This window comes from Scyliorhinus torazame, chromosome 29 (assembly GCF_047496885.1).
Source record: "Scyliorhinus torazame isolate Kashiwa2021f chromosome 29, sScyTor2.1, whole genome shotgun sequence".
In the NCBI taxonomy this organism is placed as follows: Eukaryota; Metazoa; Chordata; class Chondrichthyes; order Carcharhiniformes; family Scyliorhinidae; genus Scyliorhinus; species Scyliorhinus torazame.
The window spans coordinates 41,947,146-41,968,461 of record NC_092735.1 but is presented as its reverse complement, the minus strand read 5'-3'; the positions used below and the strand labels follow the sequence as shown (position 1 = coordinate 41,968,461).

At 48.9% G+C, this 21,316-nt stretch overlaps 1 protein-coding gene across 1 annotated transcript in view; it reads right to left on the bottom strand.

Moving 5' to 3' along the window:
* Positions 1-21,316, bottom strand: part of LOC140404159 (circularly permutated Ras protein 1-like) — a 175,850-nt gene that overhangs the window by 80,682 nt on the left and 73,852 nt on the right. The window contains exons 8-12 of the mRNA XM_072492576.1: positions 17,056-17,235; positions 15,658-15,705; positions 5,781-5,870; positions 3,856-4,007; positions 165-246 (exon numbers count right to left, since the gene is read on the bottom strand). Of these exons, the coding sequence (XP_072348677.1) occupies positions 165-246; positions 3,856-4,007; positions 5,781-5,870; positions 15,658-15,705; positions 17,056-17,235 (552 nt within the window). The remainder of the gene's footprint in view (positions 1-164; positions 247-3,855; positions 4,008-5,780; positions 5,871-15,657; positions 15,706-17,055; positions 17,236-21,316) is intronic.

The following is a 21,316-nucleotide window of genomic DNA, read 5'->3' as shown; positions in this document are numbered from 1 at the left end:
CCTTAGCCACTCGGTCCCTTCCACTCAAGCAGCCCAACTTGAGTAACGTATTTTATTTATACTCTTTTGTTTTCTGCAATTGAAGTTTCTATTGTTTAAATTTTTAAACAATATTTCTACCAGATGCAATGCACCCAAATATATCCTTGTCAAATTCCAACTACCTTCGAGCCTTGTTTCTGGGCAGCCATCGCGATGGATACTAGTGCTGCTGGGCCCAATGCTGTAGCACCACACTCTTGCAATCTGCAGAGACACGAGAGGACATGAACATTACAGTACACGTGACAAATTTATTCACATGAAAGGAAATACATTTTTATGTTCTAATTAAACTAAAACGTGAAGGAGAAACTAACCGACATAGAAGGGCATCTTGACAAATACATGAATAGGATGGGAATAGAGGGATACGGACCCAGGAAGTGTAGAAGATTGCAGTTTAGTCGGGCAGCATGGTCGGCACGGGCTTGGAGGGCCGAAGGGCCTGTTCCTGTGCTGTACATTTCTTTGTTCTTTGTTCTTTGTAATCACCACACTTGCAACAGTTGCCCAGATTGAGGCAGCTCCATGAGCCACAAACTGCAGTGACATCAGTGATCAATTCAGGATCAGTGAGCTGCTCACCCCCCACACTGTTTCCCTCACTCTACAGGCACTGACTCTCATTGGGCCCAGTTATACAGGTACTGACTCCCACTAGGGAATAATTCCACAGAGTGCTGCATTTTATCATCTGTCTAGGGGCAGGCTAGGAGACTAGGAGCCGGTATAATCACAGGTGAAGGTGAAAGGGTGGAGCCTATTGTCTTCCTGCCATCACAGCCTTTTACCAGCTGCAAAGGTGGACGCAGGATCCTCCTGCCAGAGGCCAGTCAATGAAGAGCTTGTCCACACTGTCGCTGGCAATTTGCTTCTGGCGAGTGATAATAATGATAATAATCTTTATTATTGTCACAAGTAACCTTACATTTGTGGTGATATGCATCACTGTAAATACACAAGGGGTTAATGTAAATACATGTCGACTAGATAGACACCAGAGGGAGCGCCAGAGACATGACACACAGACATTCAACCAATAGGTCAGTAAGATAGGACACGACCAATGGGCAGTCACGACACACCCAGACGTGACACTACCACAGGGGGGCATTACACCAACCCATATAAAAGGACACAGCACACATGATCTTCCTCTTTTCCAGTGGAGACACTTAGTGAGTACACAGGATTGATTGAAACACATCACACCCACCACGTGGATTGTAGCAGACTGGTTAGTCAGTCTGAGTAGCTATAGCAGGATTAACAGGAGAGTCGAATCCAAGTAGAAGAATCGTTAACAGTTTAATAAATGTGTTAAAGCTATCTCCAAGTCTGAACCTTCCTTTGTCAGAGTGCACATCAAGGAAGCAGCTTCAGCTACGTCAAGAGCAGAACAAAACAACATTAACACTGCAATGAAGTTATTGTGAAAATCCCCTAGTCGCCACACTCCGGCTCCTGTTCGGGTACACAGAGGGAGAATTCAGAATGTCCAATTCACCTAACAGCACGTCTTTCGGGACTTGTGGGAGGAAACCGGAGCACCCGGAGGAAACCCACGCAGACACAGGGAGAACGTGCAGATGCAACACCGGCAGTGACCCAAGCCGGGAATCGAACCTGGGACCCTGGCGCTGTGAAGCAACAATGCTAACCACTGTGCTACTGTGCCATCCTCTGCTGTTGGCCTTCTGCTGCATGGAAAGGCTATCAGGGGAACACTGGCATCTCCCTACGGCTTGTACTTCCTAACCAGGCCTAGGGAGGGTCCTTTTTCAGAAGGTCACTGACTGATGGCCCAAAAGGCCTCTTTCAGTACTGCAGAGATTCTATCAATTTTATGAAAGAAGGAGGTGTGTCTCTTGGGCAAGGTAATCATGAGGGAGATAGAAAAGTAACGAGAGATGCGGACAGGGGACCGCCTGAGGGTCAATTCATCTCATTAGCATTGCCTATGAAATCAATTAATTTTAAAAAAAGAAACCAATGTAAATTTGAGAGAATTCTAATCTAGATTAACATTGATTAATATAGATTCACATTGATTAATCTAATATAGATTAACATTGCATTTTCTTTGAATTTCCCAGTCCACATTCAGGAATTCAGGTTTTCCACCGCAAGAGAAGGGAAAGTAAAGGTTCTCAGCACTCATCCTTAAAAATTCAACTTTCAAAGGCTTGGCCCTTGCTCCAGCAGCCATTTAATATGAGCCAACATTGCCAGTGCACTCATTGATTATCATAGAATTTACAGTGCAGAAGGAGGCCATTCGGCCCATCGAGTCTGCACCGGCTCTTGGACAGGGCACCCTGTTCAAGCCGAAAGCAAAGGGATTGATTCATGTGATTCCAAATAAATTGATGAGGTTCCCCATTTTGAGTAGACATTTAACAAACAAGTTCCCACAAGAAGTCGTACATTCCTCTGACCCAAATTTTACACACATCGAACACGCGCCCTCAGCAGTCCGGGAAGCGGATGTGAAACATATTCCTGGCTGTGGTCAGCACTGGAGCTCAATTTCACACTATCTGGCCAGTTAATGACCATTTAGTGTGAGACACACTCTGTGAAAAGCTGAGCACTGCCAGGGAGGGTGGGGAAAGGGCAAACGCCAAGACAAGAGAGGGTGTGGGCTGGCGCTTCTAATGTGTCCCCTCAGGAATACAGCCATTGCAGAGCTGTCTCCGGGAGCTTGGGACCCATGAAAGGTAAATATCGATATTAAAACTACGGTTGTGTCTCAGCAGCTAACTGTCGGCAGACATCTTTAAAATTTTACTTCAGTCTGGACAGTTCATCCCAATCCTAGATCAAAGTTACAGTAAAACCGAAAGGCCGTCTGGCCAATTGGTCCATCCGCCAACTGTAAAAGTTGATGAGCCCATAAAATTACTTCAAATTGCCCCTTAATATGTGTTGAATTGTCTGTTTGATTGGCAGCTGGCACTTTGCGACCTCTCATGCATGCCCACTGACTGAAATCTTGCGTGAGTACGCTATGACTTCGGGACACATAGAAAAATAGAAACATAGAAAATAGAGGCAGGAGGAGGCCATTCGGCCCCTCGAGCCTGCTCCCCCATTCATTATCATGGCTGATCATCAAGTTCATACCCTGATCCCGTCTTCCCCCCATATCCCTTGATCCCTTTAGCCCCAAGAGCTATATCTAATTCCCCAGAAATTACACAATGTTTTGGCCTCAACTACTTTCTGTGGGAGTGAGTTCCACAGATTCCCACTCTTTGGGTGAAGAAATGTCTCCTCACCTCAGTCCTAAAAGGTTTCCCCCTTATCCTCAAACTATGACCCCTAGTTCTGGACTCCCCCCACCATCGGGAACATTCTTTCTGAATCTACCCTGTCTAAGCCTGTTCGAATTTTATAAGTTTCTGTAAGATCCCCTCTCACTCTTCGAAACTCCACATACACACGGGACGTCTTCTCCCACAATTTCACACACTTCAGGGTCAGGCGCACAGCCAGCCAAACAACGTCAAATTCTGGCCTGTGTTCATTGCACACCTGCCAAAGAATATTTCCCATGAGAATTTCTTGCAGGAACAGTAACAATACCTTTGTGAGAGAAAGAAAGAGACAGTCGGAAAAAGAGAGCAGAAAAGATGAAGGGAGAGAGCTATTCTTATGGCTTTAATCTTTTATCTGAATTGGGTTCCTCCGGAAATATTTTGAGATGTTGACTGAAATGAGATAAATTACAGGTATTTTTATGGTAAATTATTTCCAACATTCATTTTTTCTTCATTTCTCCCAGATAATCCTTACAAGAAAGTTACTTACAGGTGTATGCGCTGATGTAGAGCATCCCTGCTCTCCAGTACACAATGTGGCAGTGCTATCTGACCACCCTGCGTTTTCAGATAATTTTGATCAATTAACTCAAAGTCCTGCAGAGTCTGTGGGGAGGTCAGACCGTCTCCATAGATTGTTACCTGTGGAATCAATAAAACTTTGGTAAATTCTAATATTATTTTACATTGTAATTTTGCTGAGATTAAAATGAAGTATGACAAACTTCAAAGGGGTGAGAAATTAGCTGATGCCGTAAACTGGGTTTAGATGGTAACCATGATGTGGAGATGCCAGCCTTGGACTGGGGTGGGCAAAATAAAAAGTCTTACAACACCAGGTTAAAGTCCAACAGGTTTATTTGGAATCACTAGCTTTCGGAGCGCTGCTCCTTCACCTGATGAATAAGTATTTTGTTCTATGCAAACCTATACACAACCCAAAAAGACAATTGCCTCGGGATTTGATACATCCTTACATCAAAATGTTTACACCTGATGCGTTCTGATATTGGCTCTTAGCCCTCAATATAACATAGCTGAGCAAACCCCCAGAAACCCAACATTAAATAGGTGGGGGCTCAGATCAGAGGTCACAGAATAGGATAGGAAAAAGAGCCAAGGGCTCAGATAGCTAGTCACAAACTCATCCTTCTTCTTGGGCAGTCCCTCAGAGTCGAGGGGAACTTGCTTCCACTCCAGGGAGGTAGGCCCTGTACTGCCTGAAATCCGCAGACGCTGCCACAGGCTGTGCAGTATGATGAGGTTGGTGGGTGGGGCATCTCCATTGCTGTTTACTCTTAGCCTCCACGGGTTCCACCCTGGTGCCTTCTTGGATGCTTTTTATCCAGTTTGTGCATTCTAAGGCAAGCGATTTCCATGTGTCGATTTATTTAGGGCGGCTTCCAGAGTGTCCTTGTAGCGTTTCCTCTGCCCTCCCAGTGATCGCTTGCCATTGCGGAGCTCGGAGTACAGCACTTGTTTCAGTAGTCCTGTGTCGGGCATGCGGACAATGTGGCCCGCCCATCGCAGCAGGTCGAGCGTGACCAGTGCCTTGATACTGGGGATATTTTCATTAGAACGACGGGGGTTGAGGGGTGATCTGATAGAGGTCAACAAGATTATGCGAGGCATGGATAGAATGGATGGTGCATGCACTCTTTCCCAGGGTGGAGGGGTCAGTCACGAGAGGGCATAGGTTTAAGGTCCGTGGGGCAAAGTTTAATAATAATTAATAATAATCTTTATTGTCACAAGTAGGCTTCCGTTGACACTGCAATGAAGTTACTGCACGTCTTTCGGGACTTGTGGGAGGAAACTGGAGCAACCGGAGGAAACCCACGCAGACACAAAGAGAACATGCAGACTCCGCACAGACAGTGACCCAAGCCGGGAATCAAACCCGTGAAGCTACTGTGTTAACCACTGTGCTACCGTGCCACCCGTTAAGAGTAGATGTGCGAGGCAGATTCTTTACACAAGAGGGTGATGAGTGCCTGGAATGCGTTGCCAGGAGAGGTTGTGGAAGCAGATACATTAACGGCATTCAAAAGACATCTCGACAAATACATAGGACGGGTATAGAGGAATACAGCACAAGGAAGTGCTGAGGGTTTTGGCCAAGGGTAGTATCATGACCGGTACAGGCTTGGAGGGCCGAAGGGCCTGTTCCTGTGCTGTTCTTTGTTCTTTGACACATCTTTTACTGAAGGGACAAGAGTTTTCAGAATGGCCATGGATATGGCATGATGATACGTGTACTTTAACAAGTGTGGGACTGCATATACACCCTGATCCTGACTACTTCCATGATTACACTGCAGAACATATCAAGTATTAATCTCCCAGGTGGAGGAATGTCTTTCCAGCTCTGGGATCACAGCGAGACATTTGGGAATTCAATTTCTCCTCATCTACCTCATTGTTGAAGGTAACCAGGGCAACTCTTGTTCGAGGTGATGTTTGAAAAAGATAGTCAAGTGACTGGGCCACAGCCTCTTGCACAGCCTGTAAAAAGCAACAAAAACAAACAGGTTAGGAAAGAGCAACTTGTTTCACAATTAGCAAGCCCAATTACATGGCGGTCATTTGAGACTTTTTAAAAAAAATATTTTTATTCTCCTCCTTTTTCACATTTTCATCCAAATTTATATTCACCAACAAACAATCAATGACATCAAATACAATGCCAATACCCTGGCCAACAATTCCTTCCTCCTATCAACCCCCAAACACTCAATATTTTAAATACAAACATCAAAGAAAAGGATTCAGGAATCCACCATCCACCCCATACAGAGTCACCAAAAACCTATACAGTCAATTGTAGAACCTTCCATCCTACGCCTCAACTCAAACTTCACCTTCTCAAGCGTTAAAAACTCCAACAGATCCCCCCCCCCCCCCCCGCCACACCAGGGCACAGGGTGGAGAGACTGACCTCCGCCCCAACAGGATCCGCCTTCGGGTGATCAGCGAGGCGAAGGCTACAACATCTGCCTCCGCACCTGCTTCCAACCCCAGTCGATCCGATACCCGGAATATGGCCTCTAGGGGACCTGGCTCAAACCTCACATGTACCACCTTTGAAACTACCCTGAAAACCTCCTCCCACCAATACCCTTCCAGCTTTGGTCAGGACCAAAACATATGAACGTGGTTTGTGAGCACTCCTCCCCCACCCCCGAAACGTTCACAAACATCCTCTACCCCCTCAAAGAGTCAGCTCATCCTCGCCTTCGTGAGGTGCGCCACCTTCAGCGGTATCAGCCCCAAACCTCGCGCACGAAGTTGAGGCGTTTACCCTCCGGAGCACCTCACACCACAACCCCTCCTCCATGCCCTCTCCCAACTCTTCCTCCCACTTTGTCTTAATCCCCTCCAGCAGTGCCTTCTCTTCTCCCAGAATCGCCCCATAAATCGGCGACACCAACCCTTTTCTCCATTCCCTCTGTCGTCAGCACCTCCTCCAATAGTGTGGAGGCCAGCGCCATCGGAAAACTCTGTATCTCCTTCTCAGCGAAATCCCGGACCTGCATTGACCTAAACATTTCCCCTTGCCCCAACCCATATTTCACCCCCAGCTCCTTCAATCCCGCAACCCAGCCCCCGAGAAACAAGTCCTTTAATGCCCCGACTCTCTTCTCCTCCCATCTCCGAAAGCTCCCATCCTGCTACCCTGGCTCAAATCTGTGATTTCCCCGAATTGGCATTTCCCTTGACCGCCCCCCCCCCCCCCCCCCACCCCTCCCAGCCTAAAGTGCTGGCGCAACTGCCTCCAGAATTTCAACGTCGCTACTACGACGGGACTCCCTGAGTATTTCCCCGGGGCCATCGGGAGTGGTGCTGTTGCCAAAGCCTTCATCCCCGACCCCCTCCACAGACTGTCCTCCATCCTGACCCATGGGAGTCCCCCCCTCTAACCCAGCAACTCACCTTCTCCGCGTTCGCCGGCCAGTAATAATAGAGTACATTTGAGACTGTTCTTGTCAGTTCTGTAATCATCAATGAAATTTCCCAGCATCTTTTATTCCTTCCCATTTGACTCAGACCAGCACCTGGTGAGGTAGACCCTCTTCCATGATAAAAAATGAGCTACGACTGAATTGTCCTCTCTGGCGAGCATCGTCAATGTCAGCCTGTGCTTGAGACGGGTGGTGCCAGTGAGACGGGTGGTGCCAGTGCAAGTTGTGTGGAGGGTGACCAAGGCATGGACGAAGGGGTTAGCAGAGATGGGTACAGCAGTGGTTGGGCAAAGGTTGAAGAGATGGTGGATGGCACGGTGGCACAATGGTTAGCTCTGCTGCCTCATGGCGCCAGTGTCCCGGATTTGATTCCAGCCTTAGGTGACTGTGTGGAGTTTGCACTTGTTCCCCGTGTCTGCGTGGGTTTCCTCCGGGTGCCCCGGTTTCTTCCTACAGTCCAAAGGTGCACAGGTTAGGTGGATTGGCCGTGATCAATTGCCCCTTAATGTCCAAAGATGTGCAGGTTAGCTAAGGTTAGACAGCAACCCGCCACGAGATTCGGCGAGTTCCTTGCAGATGCAGAGGTAATAAGCTGAAGATCACAAGATCACATGTGGTCAGCTGTCCAGTGAGGCAGAGAGTTTGTGCATAGAGGTGGTCACACCGCAGGCTCAGACTCCACAGGCAGGAAGGGAAAGGGGGACCACCAGGCAGAACAAGAGAGTGAGGCAGGCAGTGCAGGAATCTCCTGTGGCCATTCCCCTGCAGAACAGATATCCCGCTTTGGATACTGTTGAGGGGAATGGCCTCTCACGGGAAAGCAGCAGCAGCCAAATTCACTGCACCATGGTTGGTTCTGCTGCAGAGGGGAGGAGTAAAAAGTGTGGGAATGTAATAGTTATAGGGGAATAATAGTTATAGATTGTCAGGGAAATAGACAGGTGTTCCTGCAAACGAGACTCCATGATAGTATTTTGCCTCCCTGGTGCTAGGGTCAAGGATGTCTCGGAGCGGGTACAGGACATTCTGGAGGGGGAGGGTGAACAGCCAGTGGTCGTGGTTCACATCGGTACCAACGACATAGGTAAAAAAAGGGATGAGGTCCTAAAAGCAAAATATAGGCAGTTGGGAAGAAAGGTGAGAAATTGGACCTCGAAGGTAGTGATCTCAGGATTACTCCCAGTGCCACGTGCTAGTCAGAATAGAAATGACAGGATATATTGGATAAATACGTGGCTGAAGAGATGGTGTGAGGGGGAGGGTTTCAGATTTCTGGGGCATTGGAACCGGTTCTGAGGGAGAAGGCACTCAAACAAACTGGACGGGTTACACCTGGACAAGACCGTCACTGATGTCCCAGGGGGAGTATTTGCGAAAGTGGTTGGGGAGAGTTTAAACTAGAAACGGCAGGAGGATGGGAACCTAACAGGGTGACAAGGGAAAGAGAAACAAAGACAATCATAAAAGAGAGAACAGGAAAATGCAAAAATGGTAGACGGGATAATGAAGAGTGAGAGGCAAATAGGGCCACAGAAAGCACTCGGAATAAGGTAGACGAACGTACGGCATAACTCAGGGTAAATGGATATGATCTCATTGCCATTACAGGGACGTGGATGTGATTCACACAAAAAGTGACCTGGGGCCTAATTCAGCGGAGTGGAAACTAAGGGTGGGTTTCTCTGGCCGCGTCCGCCCAGCGACCAGACATTTCCGCCCAATGTTAACAGACTTTCACAGTCCACGTCCCGCCCATGGCGGTCTTGCGGTGAGCGGGTGGAAGAATCCATCCCTAAGCCTTGTTGTGGGTGTGTTTTGTGGGATGTTTCTTGGCAGAGGCAGGGCTGAGGTTCCCCCGGCTATTCACCGGCAACTTGCAGACTTCCTGGGCCTCAGGAGGTTCTCCCGGCGAGGCCGCACTTCAGCTGATTTTTGAGCATGACCGGCCCCTCACAGATCGGGGGCCCCTATCTCTGAAACCTTCCAACCACTTTCAGGCCACCCCCCCCGACTCAGATATGGGGGGGACTCTGATATGGGGGGTACACTGATATGGGGGGTACACTGATATGGGGGGTACACTGATATGGGGGTACACTGATATGGGGGGACTCTGATATGGGGGGGACTCTGATATGGGGGGGACTCTGATATGGGGGGACTCTGATATCGGGGGGACTCTGATATGGGGGGACTCTGATATGGGGGGGACTCTGACATGGGGGGGGACTCTGATATGGGGGGACTCTGACATGGGGGGGACTCTGACATGGGGGGGACTCTGACATGGGGGGGGACTCTGACATGGGGGTGGACTCTGATATGGGGGGGACTCTGATATGGGGGGACTCTGATATCGGGGGGACTCTGATATGGGGGGACTCTGATATGGGGGGGACTCTGATATGGGGGGGGACTCTGATATGGGGGGTACACTGATATGGGGGGTACACTGATATGGGGGGTACACTGATATGGGGGTACACTGATATGGGGGGACTCTGATATGGGGGGGACTCTGATATGGGGGGGACTCTGATATGGGGGGGACTCTGACATGGGGGTGGACTCTGATATGGGGGGGACTCTGATATGGGGGGACTCTGATATCGGGGGGACTCTGATATGGGGGGACTCTGATATGGGGGGGACTCTGACATGGGGGGGACTCTGACATGGGGGGGACTCTGACATGGGGGGGACTCTGACATGGGGGGGGACTCTGACATGGGGGGGACTCTGACATGGGGGGGGACTCTGACATGGGGGTGGACTCTGATATGGGGGGGACTCTGATATGGGGGGACTCTGATATCGGGGGGACTCTGATATGGGGGGACTCTGATATGGGGGGGACTCTGATATGGGGGGGGACTCTGATATGGGGGGGGACTCTGATATGGGGGGGGACTCTGATATGGGGGGGACTCTGATATGGGGGGACTCTGATATGGGGGGACTCTGATATGGGGGGGACTCTGATATGGGGGGGACTCTGATATGGGGGGGACTCTGATATGGGGGGGACTCTGATATGGGGGGGACTCTGATATGGGGGGACTCTGATATGGGGGACTCTGATATGGGGGGACGCTGATATGGGGGGACTCTGATATGGGGGGACTCTGATATGGGGGGACTCTGATATGGGGGACTCTGATATGGGGGACTCTGATATGGGGGGGACTCTGATATGGGGGGGACTCTGATATGGGGGGGACTCTGATATGGGGGGGACTCTGATATGGGGGGGACTCTGATATGGGGGGACTCTGATATGGGGGGGACTCTGATATGGGGGGGACTCTGATATGGGGGGACTCTGATATGGGGGGACTCTGATATGGGGGGGACTCTGATATGGGGGGGACTCTGATATGGGGGGGACTCTGATATGGGGGGGACTCTGATATGGGGGGGACTCTGATAGGGGGGGGACTCTGATATGGGGGGGACTCTGATATGGGGGGGGACTCTGATATGGGGGGGACTCTGATATGGGGGGGACTCTGATATGGGGGGGACTCTGATAGGGGAGGACTCTGATAGGGGGGGGACTCTGATATGGGGGGGACTCTGATATGGGGGGGACTCTGATATGGGGGGGACTCTGATATGGGGGGGACTCTGATATGGGGAGACTCTGATAGGGGGAGTCTAATATGGGGAGGACTGTGATATGGGGGTCTCCCGCTGCAGGTGGGGGTCTCCCGCTCTGGGTGGGGGTCTCCCGCTCCGGGTGGGGGTCACTGACTCCGGGTGGGGGACTCCCGCTCCAGGTGGGGACTCCCGCTCCGGGTGGGGGTCACTGACTCCGGGTGGGGGTCTCCCGCTCCGGGTGGGGGTCACTGACTCCGGGTGGGGGACTCCCGCTCCGGGTGGGGGACTCCCGCTCCGGGTGGGGGACTCCCGCTCCGGGTGGGGGTCTCCCGCTCCGGGTGGGGGTCTCCCGCTCCGGGTGGGGGGTCACTGACTCCGGGTGGGGGACTCCCGCTCCGGGTGGGGGACTCCCGCTCCGGGTGGGGGTCTCCCGCTCCGGGTGGGGGTCTCCCGCTCCGGGTGGGGGGTCACTGACTCCGGGTGGGGGTCTCCCGCTCCGGGTGGGGGTGACTGACTCCGGGTGGGGGTCTCCCGCTCCGGGTGGGGGTCTCCCGCTCCGGGTGGGGGTCACTGACTCCGGGTGGGGGACTCCCGCTCCGGGTGGGGGACCTCTGCTCCAGGTGGGGGTCTCCCGCTCTGGGTGGGGGACCTCTGCTCCAGGTGGGGGTCTCCCGCTCCGGGTGGGGGTCTCCCGCTCCGGGTGGGGGTCTCCCGCTCCGCTCTTGTTGGTTGGTGATCTCAGGTCTTTCTCACATTTGAAGGTTAATTAGACGGTGTGTGGACGGGTTCTGCCTGAGATCTCAGCCATTCATTTCCTGTTTTAAGGAGCTAGTCAGCGGTTAGGGTGTGTCGTTTAGATTTGGGGGTTCAGTTAATTTGTGGTTTGGACTGTCTGTTCTTTGATATTTCAGTTTGGCTTAATTGTTTTGTTAATGAAAAATTTGCAATAAACACATTTTTTAACAAAAGCTCCAATGGTGCCAAAATCTCCTGCCATTTAAACTATTCTGGAATTTGTATGGGCAGGGAAGTCCCCGCGGGTGAAGAGGGTGATGCTTGAAAGGAACAGAGGAGAAGGGGGGCTGGCGTTGCCGAACTTCAGCAACTATTACTGGGCGGCCAACATTGCGATGATAAGGAAATGGATGGTGGGTGCGAGGTCGGTTTGGGAGCGGATGGAGGCTGCTTCGTGCGGGGGCACTAGTTTAGCAGCCCTGGTCACGGCACCTCTGCCGCTTCCGCCGGCACGGTACTCCACCAGCCCGATAGTGGTGGCGGCTCTTCGGATCTGGGGCCAGTGGAGGAGGCATGTCGCGGAGCTGAAATGAAACAAAAATGAAAATCGCTTATTGTCACAAGTAGGCTTCAAATGAAGTTGCTGTGAAAAACCCCTAGTCGCCACATTCCAGCGCCTGTTCAGGGAGGCTGGTACGGGAATTGAATCGTGCTGCTGGCCTGCCTTGGTCTGCTTTCAAAGCCAGCGATTTAGCCCTGTGCTAAACCAGCTCCGAGGTAAGAGCATCGGTGTGGACACCAATCTGCGGCAACCACCGATTTGCCCCGGGGAACACGGACGGGGGGTATCGACTGTGGAGGAGGGCGGGGATTGTGAGGATGGGGGATCTGTTCCTGGAAGGGAGCTTTCCGAGCATGAGGGCGCTGGAGGAGAAGTTTGGTCTGACGAGAGGGAACGACTTTAGATACTTACAGGTGCGGGATTTCGTACGCAGACTGGTGCCGTCCTTCCCACGCCCCCCACCAAAGGGGAGGCAGGACAGGGGAGTTTCTAGGGGAGAGGTGGGAGAGGGTAGAGTCTCAGACGTCTACAAGGAACTAATGGGAGCTGAGGATACGCAGACCGAGCACCTAAAGCTTAAGTGGGAGGAGGAGCTCGGGGGGGAGATGGAGGACGGTGTTTGGGCAGAAGCCCTGAGCAAAGTAAACACGACCGCTGGGCTGAGAGGTGGCAAATGGAGTTTAATGCAGAAAAGTGTGAGGTGATTCATTTTGGAAGGAATAACAGGAAGACAGAGTACTGGGCTAATGGTAAGATTCTTGGCAGTGTGGATGAGCTGAGAGATCTCGGTGTCCATGTACATAGATCCCTGAAAGTTGCCACCCAGGTTGAGAGGGTTGTTAAGAAGGCGTACGGTGTGTTAGCTTTTATAGGTAGAGGGATTGAGTTTCGGAGCCATGAGGTCATGTTGCAGCTGTACAAAACTCTGGTGCGGCTGCATTTGGAGTATTGCGTGCAATTCTGGTCGCCGCATGATAGGAAGGATGTGGAAGCATTGGAAAGGGTGCAGAGGAGATTTACCAGAATGTTGCCTGGTATGGAGGGAAGATCTTGGCCGAAATTCTCCGGAAATGGCGCGATGTCCGCCGACTGGCGCCCAAAACGGCGCAAATCAGACGGGCATCGCGCCGCCCCAAAGGTGCGGAATGCTCCGCATCTTTGGGGGCCGAGCCCCAATCTTGAGGGGCTAGGTCGGCGCCGGACGAATTTCCGCCCCGCCAGCTGGCGGAAAAGGCCTTTGGTGCCCCGCCAGCTGGCGCGGAAATTACATCTCCGGGCGGCGCATGCGCAGGAGCGTCAGCGGCCGTTGACAGTTTCCCGCGCATGCGCAGTGGAGGGAGTCTCTTCTGCCTCCGCCATGGTGGAGACCGTGGTGGAGGCGGAAGGGAAAGAGTGCCCCCACGGCACAGGCCCGCCCGCGGATCGGTGGGCCCCGATCGCGGGCCAGGCCACCGTGGGGGCACCCCCCGGGGCCAGATCGCCCCGCGCCCCCCCCAGGACCCCAGAGCCCGCCCACGCCACCTTGTCCCGCCAGTAAGGTAGGTGGTTTAATTTACGCCGGCGGGACAGGCATTTTAGCGCCGGGACTTTGGCCCACCGGGCCGGAGAATCGCGCGGGGGGGCCCGCCAACTGGCGCGGCGCGATTCCCGCCCCCGGCGAATCTCTGGTGCCGGAGACTTCGGCAACCGGCGGGGGCGGGATTCACGCCAGCCCCCGGCGATTCTCCGATCCAGCGGGGGGTCGGAGAATTTCGACCCTTAGGAGGAAAGGCTGAGGGATTTGAGGCTGTTTTCGTTAGAGAGAAGAAGGTTAAGAGGTGACTTAATTGAGGCATACAAGATGATCAGAGGATTGGATAGGGTGGACAGTGAGAGCCTTTTTCCTCGGATGGTGATGTCTAGCACGAGGGGACATACCTTTAAATTGAGGGGAGATAGATATAGGACAGATTTCAGAGGTAGGTTCTTTACTCAGAGAGTAGTAAGGGCGTGGAATGCCCTGCCTGCAACAGTAGTGGATTCGCCAACACTAAGGACATTCAAATGGTAATTGGATAGAAATATGGACAATAAGGGAATAGTGTAGATGGGCTTCAGAGTGGTTTCACAGGTCAGCGCAACATTGAGGGCCGAAGGGCCTGTACTGCGCTGTAATGTTCTATGTTCTATGTTCTATGCAACATGCGCCAGGCTCAGCCTGATCCAGTTTAAGGACATGCACCGGGCCCACATGACGGTGGCCCGGATGAGCAAATTCTTCGGGCTGGAGGACAAGTGTGCCAGATGCGTCGGAGGGCCGGCTAACCAGGTACACATGTTCTGGTCGTGCCCTAAACTCATGGGGTATTGGCAGGGATTCGCAGATGTCATGTCCTGGGTATTGAAAACTCGGGGGCGGGGGGGGTAATGAGCCCGGAGGTGGCAGCCTTTGGGGTTTCGGAGGACCCGGGAGTCCAGGAAGAGAGAGAGGCCGATGTTCTGGCCATTGCTTCCCTGGTAGCCCGGCGACGAATGCTGTTAGCATGGAGGGACTCAAAGCCCCCGAGGGCTGAGGTATGGCTATCGGACATGGCGAGCTTTCTTGGCCTAGAGAAAGTCAAGTTCGCCTTGAGAGGTTCGCTATCAGGATTCGCCTGAAGGTGGCAGCCATTTATTGACTTCTTCGCAGAGGAGTAAGCGTCAGCAGGGGGGGGGGGGGGGGGGGGGGGGGGGGGAAGGAAGGGGGAGCTAGGGTAGAGTAGAGTAGGGGGGATATTGAGGCAAGTCCTTGCGTGAACAGAGCCGTGGTTTGCACTATGTTTAATTTGTGTCTTGACTTTTTTTTTGTACTGTACAATGTCGCTTTTTCTATATGCCTAAAATACCTCAATAAAATTGTTTGTAAAAAAAAAATCTCCCGCCATTTTTGCTCCTGCAGATTTCTCTGCTGCGTATTTCGCAACCACATTTCCAGCAACGACTTTGTTTTCTAAATTTACGCACGGCATTAATTTGAACTTTGGTCTGTCATTTACTGCAGCCAGCTCTAGAATCTATTTTCAGAGTATCTTTTACTCATGTCCACACTAGACGACTGATTTCCTGACTTTTCTTTGCTAAGCTTCTGATTGCAAGTGGTTTAGGAAGTGCATGTCCATTGTCCTCGTCGCCACTTTTATTGTGTATTTGGAGAATAACACTCAATAAACAAATGCAAGTTTATTATGATGAGTTCTCTCTCATATCTGCTGCTTCTCTGTTTCCCGTTCTATATCACATTATAATACTTCCTTGCAAACAGCAAGGTTCTACAGTGAGCCAAATGGGGCAAATGCATAACAGTAAGTGCCGCTGCAGAACCAGCCGCCACTCATTCAGACATTCTGATGAATGTGGCAGCATTATGGGCTTTATTCTGCAATCTTTTCTATTTAAAAGTTTGAATAATTTGTACCTGTAAACGAGACATATAGAGTGATTTGCAGTTGCTGCTTCTGTTGACCTGCAACCAAAACAGCTTCAGTAATTAAAAAAATATTTCCAGAAGGAATTACAAATAAGAAGAACGAGAATTTCTATTGTATCTTTCATAAGCTCAATATATCCTAAAGTTCTTCATGGCCTTTTGATACGGAGTTACATGAAGCATGGTCAGCAAAGAGACGAGCCTGAGTCACAGTGTAATCTTATCCTGGTTGAAGGGGACACAAATAGTTTCAAAAGGGAATTGAACAGACATTTGAGGAGAAACTTACGTAGATTTGTGATAGAAAATCTGGGATTTGGACCCAAACCATAGCAGCTGTTGCAACGAGCCAGAGCAGCAGAAGGAAAGACTTCAGTGCTGTATGTTTCTGATTGTGCAAGGAGGGATACAGGAAAATGCTGCAACACTCCAGTCTGGAGATAACAAAGGTATGGATGAGTTATTCAGCACCAGCTGAACTGAGGTAGTGCCAGGGTCAGGTAATGTTCCAACAGTGGAAATAGGGTTATCAGGGCCAGGTAATAGGTTACCAGGGTCAGGTAATGTTACAACAGTGGAAATAGCTTATCTTGGTAATGGAGAGGATATTGTGTCGGAAGCTCACCTTGGGGTCAAATATGAAACCAAGGTTGTGAACAGCCTTGAACAGGTGCAAGGAGGTGGGGACACTGCATCTGAGGACTGGTAGCCAGGAGCAGTCAATTAGTCACTTAGTACCCTTGATGATGCATATTGTTGAGTTGTACGTTGATACGTTGATACGTTGAGCATGGCAGATACCGGTGTGTGGTATTCTGCTGCTCAGTATGTGATGACAAGAGCAGAGGTCCTTAGGATCTTGGCCTGTTGTCCCCATTAGCTACCGGCCTGTTTCCTGAGGAATTTGTTGCTGGTTTTAATTAGTTTTGCAGCCTTGATAAGATTCTGTCTGTATGTAACAGCTTGGGCTGACTTGAGACTAGAGCTTACGGTCAGGATTTTTCAGAATGGCAGGTTTGCCTTCCTGGCATCTAAGGACTTGGCAGAGAACTTATCCCCGAAAATACTGCCTGCCCCTCAGACATGTTCCAACAAGTGTTCATTAGCTGGAGGTGTTGCTTCTGCCACTCATTCAGGAGCAAGTCCCACCTTCTTCCATCGCTAACATTGAAAGTTCTTTTGTAATGTAAAGGAAGAATAATATTGCAATGAAAGGAAATTTTAAACATTTTGATGATCTGCACTTAAAGGCCATTGCCACAGTATAAAAGCATTAATCATGCAAATGTGCTACATCAACCACCAATTTTGTCATAAGAAAGAATGTATCTGCTCACAAAAGAATGTATCTGCTCACACGGCACACTCATGCCTCAGTCTAGTTACCTCGAATGTTACACTCATACTGCCGGAGATATCAACACAGAACACCACCAGTGTATCATCGATATCCTCCGAGGTCACAGGATTAGGGACGTGGATATAAATCTGATCATCTCCGAGTCTGGCTTCATTGGAACGATAATCCAGAACATTATTTTTGTTGCAAAATTCACATCTCCACATCTGAGGGGAAATAGAAATCTTATCAGCTGATTCTGAGGAGGATGGGATCGTTAGCTTAAAAAGAAAAAAATCAGTGTTTGGATAAATGAGGAAAAGTTAACCATTAAAACCATGGAAAGCTAAAGAAAAGAGACATGCCACCTGCCACATCAACCTTAACCCTAACCCTTCACTCAGAGATCCACAAGGAATCCATCAACCTATTCTTTCCCAATAGTCTCAATAGTAAAACAGTAAAATATTCCACATTCCAATAACACAATGGGTAAAAAAATCTCCAAATAAGTGAGTGTAGCAAATCTTGGGTGCTTTAATAGAAATGTTTAAAATATTATGACAAGGAGAAACTATTTTTTTCTGGGATAATCATAAGAAAGATGATTAGAGCCAAATCTTTCTGGAGTGAAAACAGTAAGTGTTTATTTTATAAAGGCAGTAGATCCCTAAAATTTTCTCTCCTAAATGGGGAGGAGTGACATAGCGGTATTGTCACTGGACAAGTAATCCCGAGATTCAGGACTAATGATCTGGGGACCTGGCTTCGAATCCTGCCACGGCAGATGGTGAAATTTGAAACCAATAAAAACCTGGAATTAAAAAATCTAATGATGATCAAGAATCCATTAGATTCACAGCAATGTGTCTGAATCTTTAAAAAGAAACGCACTCTCGGGCCTAACAGGCCACTCAGTACAAGAGCTCAACGAGTGAAAAAAATGGCTGTGGAAACGAGATCAATTAGAAAATTAAAGGCTGAGGTTTCTGTTGGTTCAGGGGACATGGAACAAAATTTAGGGCAGCACGGTAGCACAGTATTTAGCACAGTTGCTTCACAGTTCCAGGGTCCCAGGTTGTGTCACTGTCTGTGCAGAGTCTGCACGTTCTCCCAGTGTCTGCGTGGGTTTCCTCCGGGTGCAGTCCAAAGATATGCAGGTTAGGTGGATTGGCAAGGCTAAATTGTCCCGACTGTCCAAAAAAGGGTAGGTGGGGTTACAGGGATAGGATGGAGGTGGGGGGATAGGGTGGAGGTTTGAGCTTGGGTAGGATGCTCTTTCCAAGGGCCGGTGCAGACTCGATGGGCTGAATGGCCTCCTTGTGCACTGTAAATTCTATGAAATTTGGGTAAATGGATTCCAACTCCAAATCAGCCATGATCTAACTGAATGTTCTGAGTGATGGTTTCGGATTGGTGATGCCTGATCATCATTCTGATACCTTTCCCTCTTCATCCTAATCAAAATTATTTATAATTTAAAAAACTAATAAATCTCCAAATATCTCAAGTCCCTTCTATCTGGAAAGTCATGTTTAATGGTTAGTTTTAGTTTCATTCGCAGAAAGTATATTCATCAATTAACTTAATAGTGTTTCCTGCTTAAACTGCACCCAATAGAGGACTTTGGTATTTAGTATCTGACTCTGCTTCGCTTCATTTGACAGAGAAATGCACCATGAGATTTTAGATAGGAAGACGAAAGATAATTACCGAATAGCTGAATAGACCACTATAATACTCATTTCCATATCTCAGAGCCGCATTGTGAAAACAAGCAGGCTTACACCCTGTTACATTGTAAAACCTTGATCGAAACCTGGCATTATCAGTAAAGGAAAGTTAAAAGGGGTTCACTATCTGGAAAGGAGGAATGAATAACAACAGCTTGTTGTTTTAATTTGTAGAGTTTTAGGAAGGAGCAATCACATTTGGCTCAATGCTTTCTTTGTATGAGTTAACTTTAGCAAGGACATGTGACTAGATTTGCAACTAACAGTGACATTGTGGCACGGTGGTTAGCACTGCTGCCCCACAGCACCAGGGACCCAGGGTGGATTCAGGCCTTGGGTCACTGTCTGTGTGAAGTTTGCATGTTCTCCCCGTGTTTGTGTGGGTTTCCTCCGAGTGCTCCGGTTTCAAGGAACAAAGAACAAGGAAAAGTACAGCACAGGAACAAGCCCTTCGGCCCTCTAAGCCTGCGCCGGCAATGCTGCCCGTCTAAACTAAAATCTTAAAATGTGCAGGTTAGGTGGGATATGGGGATATGGCGGGGGAGTGGTCCTAAGTAGTGTGCTCTTTCTGATGGTCGGTACAGGCCCGATGGGCAGAATGGCCTTTTTCTGCACCATAGGGGTTCGATGGATCCACTGCAATCCTTTTAGATTTCTATATTTTTATCATTCAAGTCTATGTATTAACTGAATGTAAAAGGAGCCTTTATCGCCTTACATTTTAAACATTGTTACTGCCATGCATTCATATTCTATACACACTCCCACTTTGTAATCTTCTGTAGTAGGTATACACAGTTTTAAGATTCTTAGCAACTTTACCATTAATTCTGGGTGCAATTCAGCAGAAAGATTTGAAAAACATGTCTCGGGTGTGCGGTATTTCCTGGTGGCTGCAACACCGAGGTTCACCCATACTGCCGGTTTATGGCCTTGGGCTGGGGCCACAGAGGTGAGCTGAGAGAAGGGCTCCTCGCAGATGGGGGCGCTATTTTGACCAACAGCCTGTAGAAGCCAAGTATTTCAAATACAACTAGTATAGGTAAAAGATAGCTGTTTAAGCATAAATGTTGAGCCCCAGTTTTTAATACCCATTTATACAGCATAATTCACTTTTACTGAAGTCCGTTGTTCTGGCAAATGCATATTTTCAAAGACAGTGTGACATTAAAACAGCAAGATAATTTGACACTGCTTGTGCTAATTGTCAAGGACAGGGACTGAATACACAGCAACATTGTTCACAATGCAGATAACAGCTGGGTCAGAAAAGCTGATGTTGCACATTGAAGATGGACGGCTTGCCATCAAATCAAATGTGTTTGAGTCTAACCCAAACCAATTAGGATTATATTGGGGTGTAATTAGATGACTTAAGACAGATATGAAAGTGTATAACTAAAAAGTTTCTCCCCGCCATTTTAGGTTTTATTGTCTTTGAAAGTGTGTTGTCTGTAGTGTATTGTTTTTGGGGGGGGTGTGTGTTGAGGAGATGTCTTTGTGTTGTCTTTTCTGTTAGTTTAGTCAGTTTTGTCCTTTATAGTCTCCATTTTAGGTTAGGTTTGGGGGTTCTGTCAGTCTACCAGTCTGTGTCAGTGATGTTAGTCCACTTTTGACTTTGACTTTGAGTTTAGCTGAAGATTAGCTTTCTCTCTCTCTTCATGTTTCATTGCCAGACTTTGACCTTTTAAAAGTTACTTTCGAGCTGTCTGCCTTAGCAAAGAAAGATAATGTCTGTAATTCTCTGAAAGCTTCGAATTGTCTACGAATTGCCTTTTAAATGACTTTCAAATTGTAATCAAGCGACTACAAATAAAACAATTCTTTTTGGCACCTGAGGAGTTTATACTGCAAATTTCTGCTGAGTTCCAGTATTCGCAAAGTGCTACTGATAACCGAATAGCAGAGATGATATAAATTCCTTCAACTATACGCAGTCGAATAATAGAAGGAATCGAACAACTTAACACAGTCTACAAATATTACAAATCTTACAACTTGTCGTATTGCGCCAGGACTTGATTCATCAACTAAGTTTCCCCCAAACTTGGCGTAGTTCGACAGGTTAAGATTCCTTAAATTTAAGATTCTTTAATTGGCGTAGTCAGGCAGTCGGGGGGGGAGTACTGAGGACGACCTTCGGAGGCCCAGGTGACGACGGAAAGCTTCGAAGATAATCGGAGGAGGTCGGGAACCTTCGGGAAGCTTCGGAGATAATCGGAGGAGGCCCAGAAGACAGCCGGAACCCACGGCTAGACTGGGGTAAGAAATATCTTTTTCACCCATTAAAAGTCTTAAAGCCGCATCAATCAGTACTTCGACCCTTGAAAAGAACATTTTTTATAGACTGTGTTAAATAAATCAAGTGCCAGTCGGTCGGTCAGACTATCAGACGTGACTGGAAGATGAGTCACTGCAGTAACTAAAATAAAACGTCAGTCAGCGGTCAAGAAAAGTTATGGCTGATCCTAATCAAAGTGTAGATTCAGAGCCTTTAGCAGACAGAAAATTACTCCCCACTACATCCAAGGGGGGTGCTGGAATACCAGATGTTTCTGTTGAAGATATGTTGGGG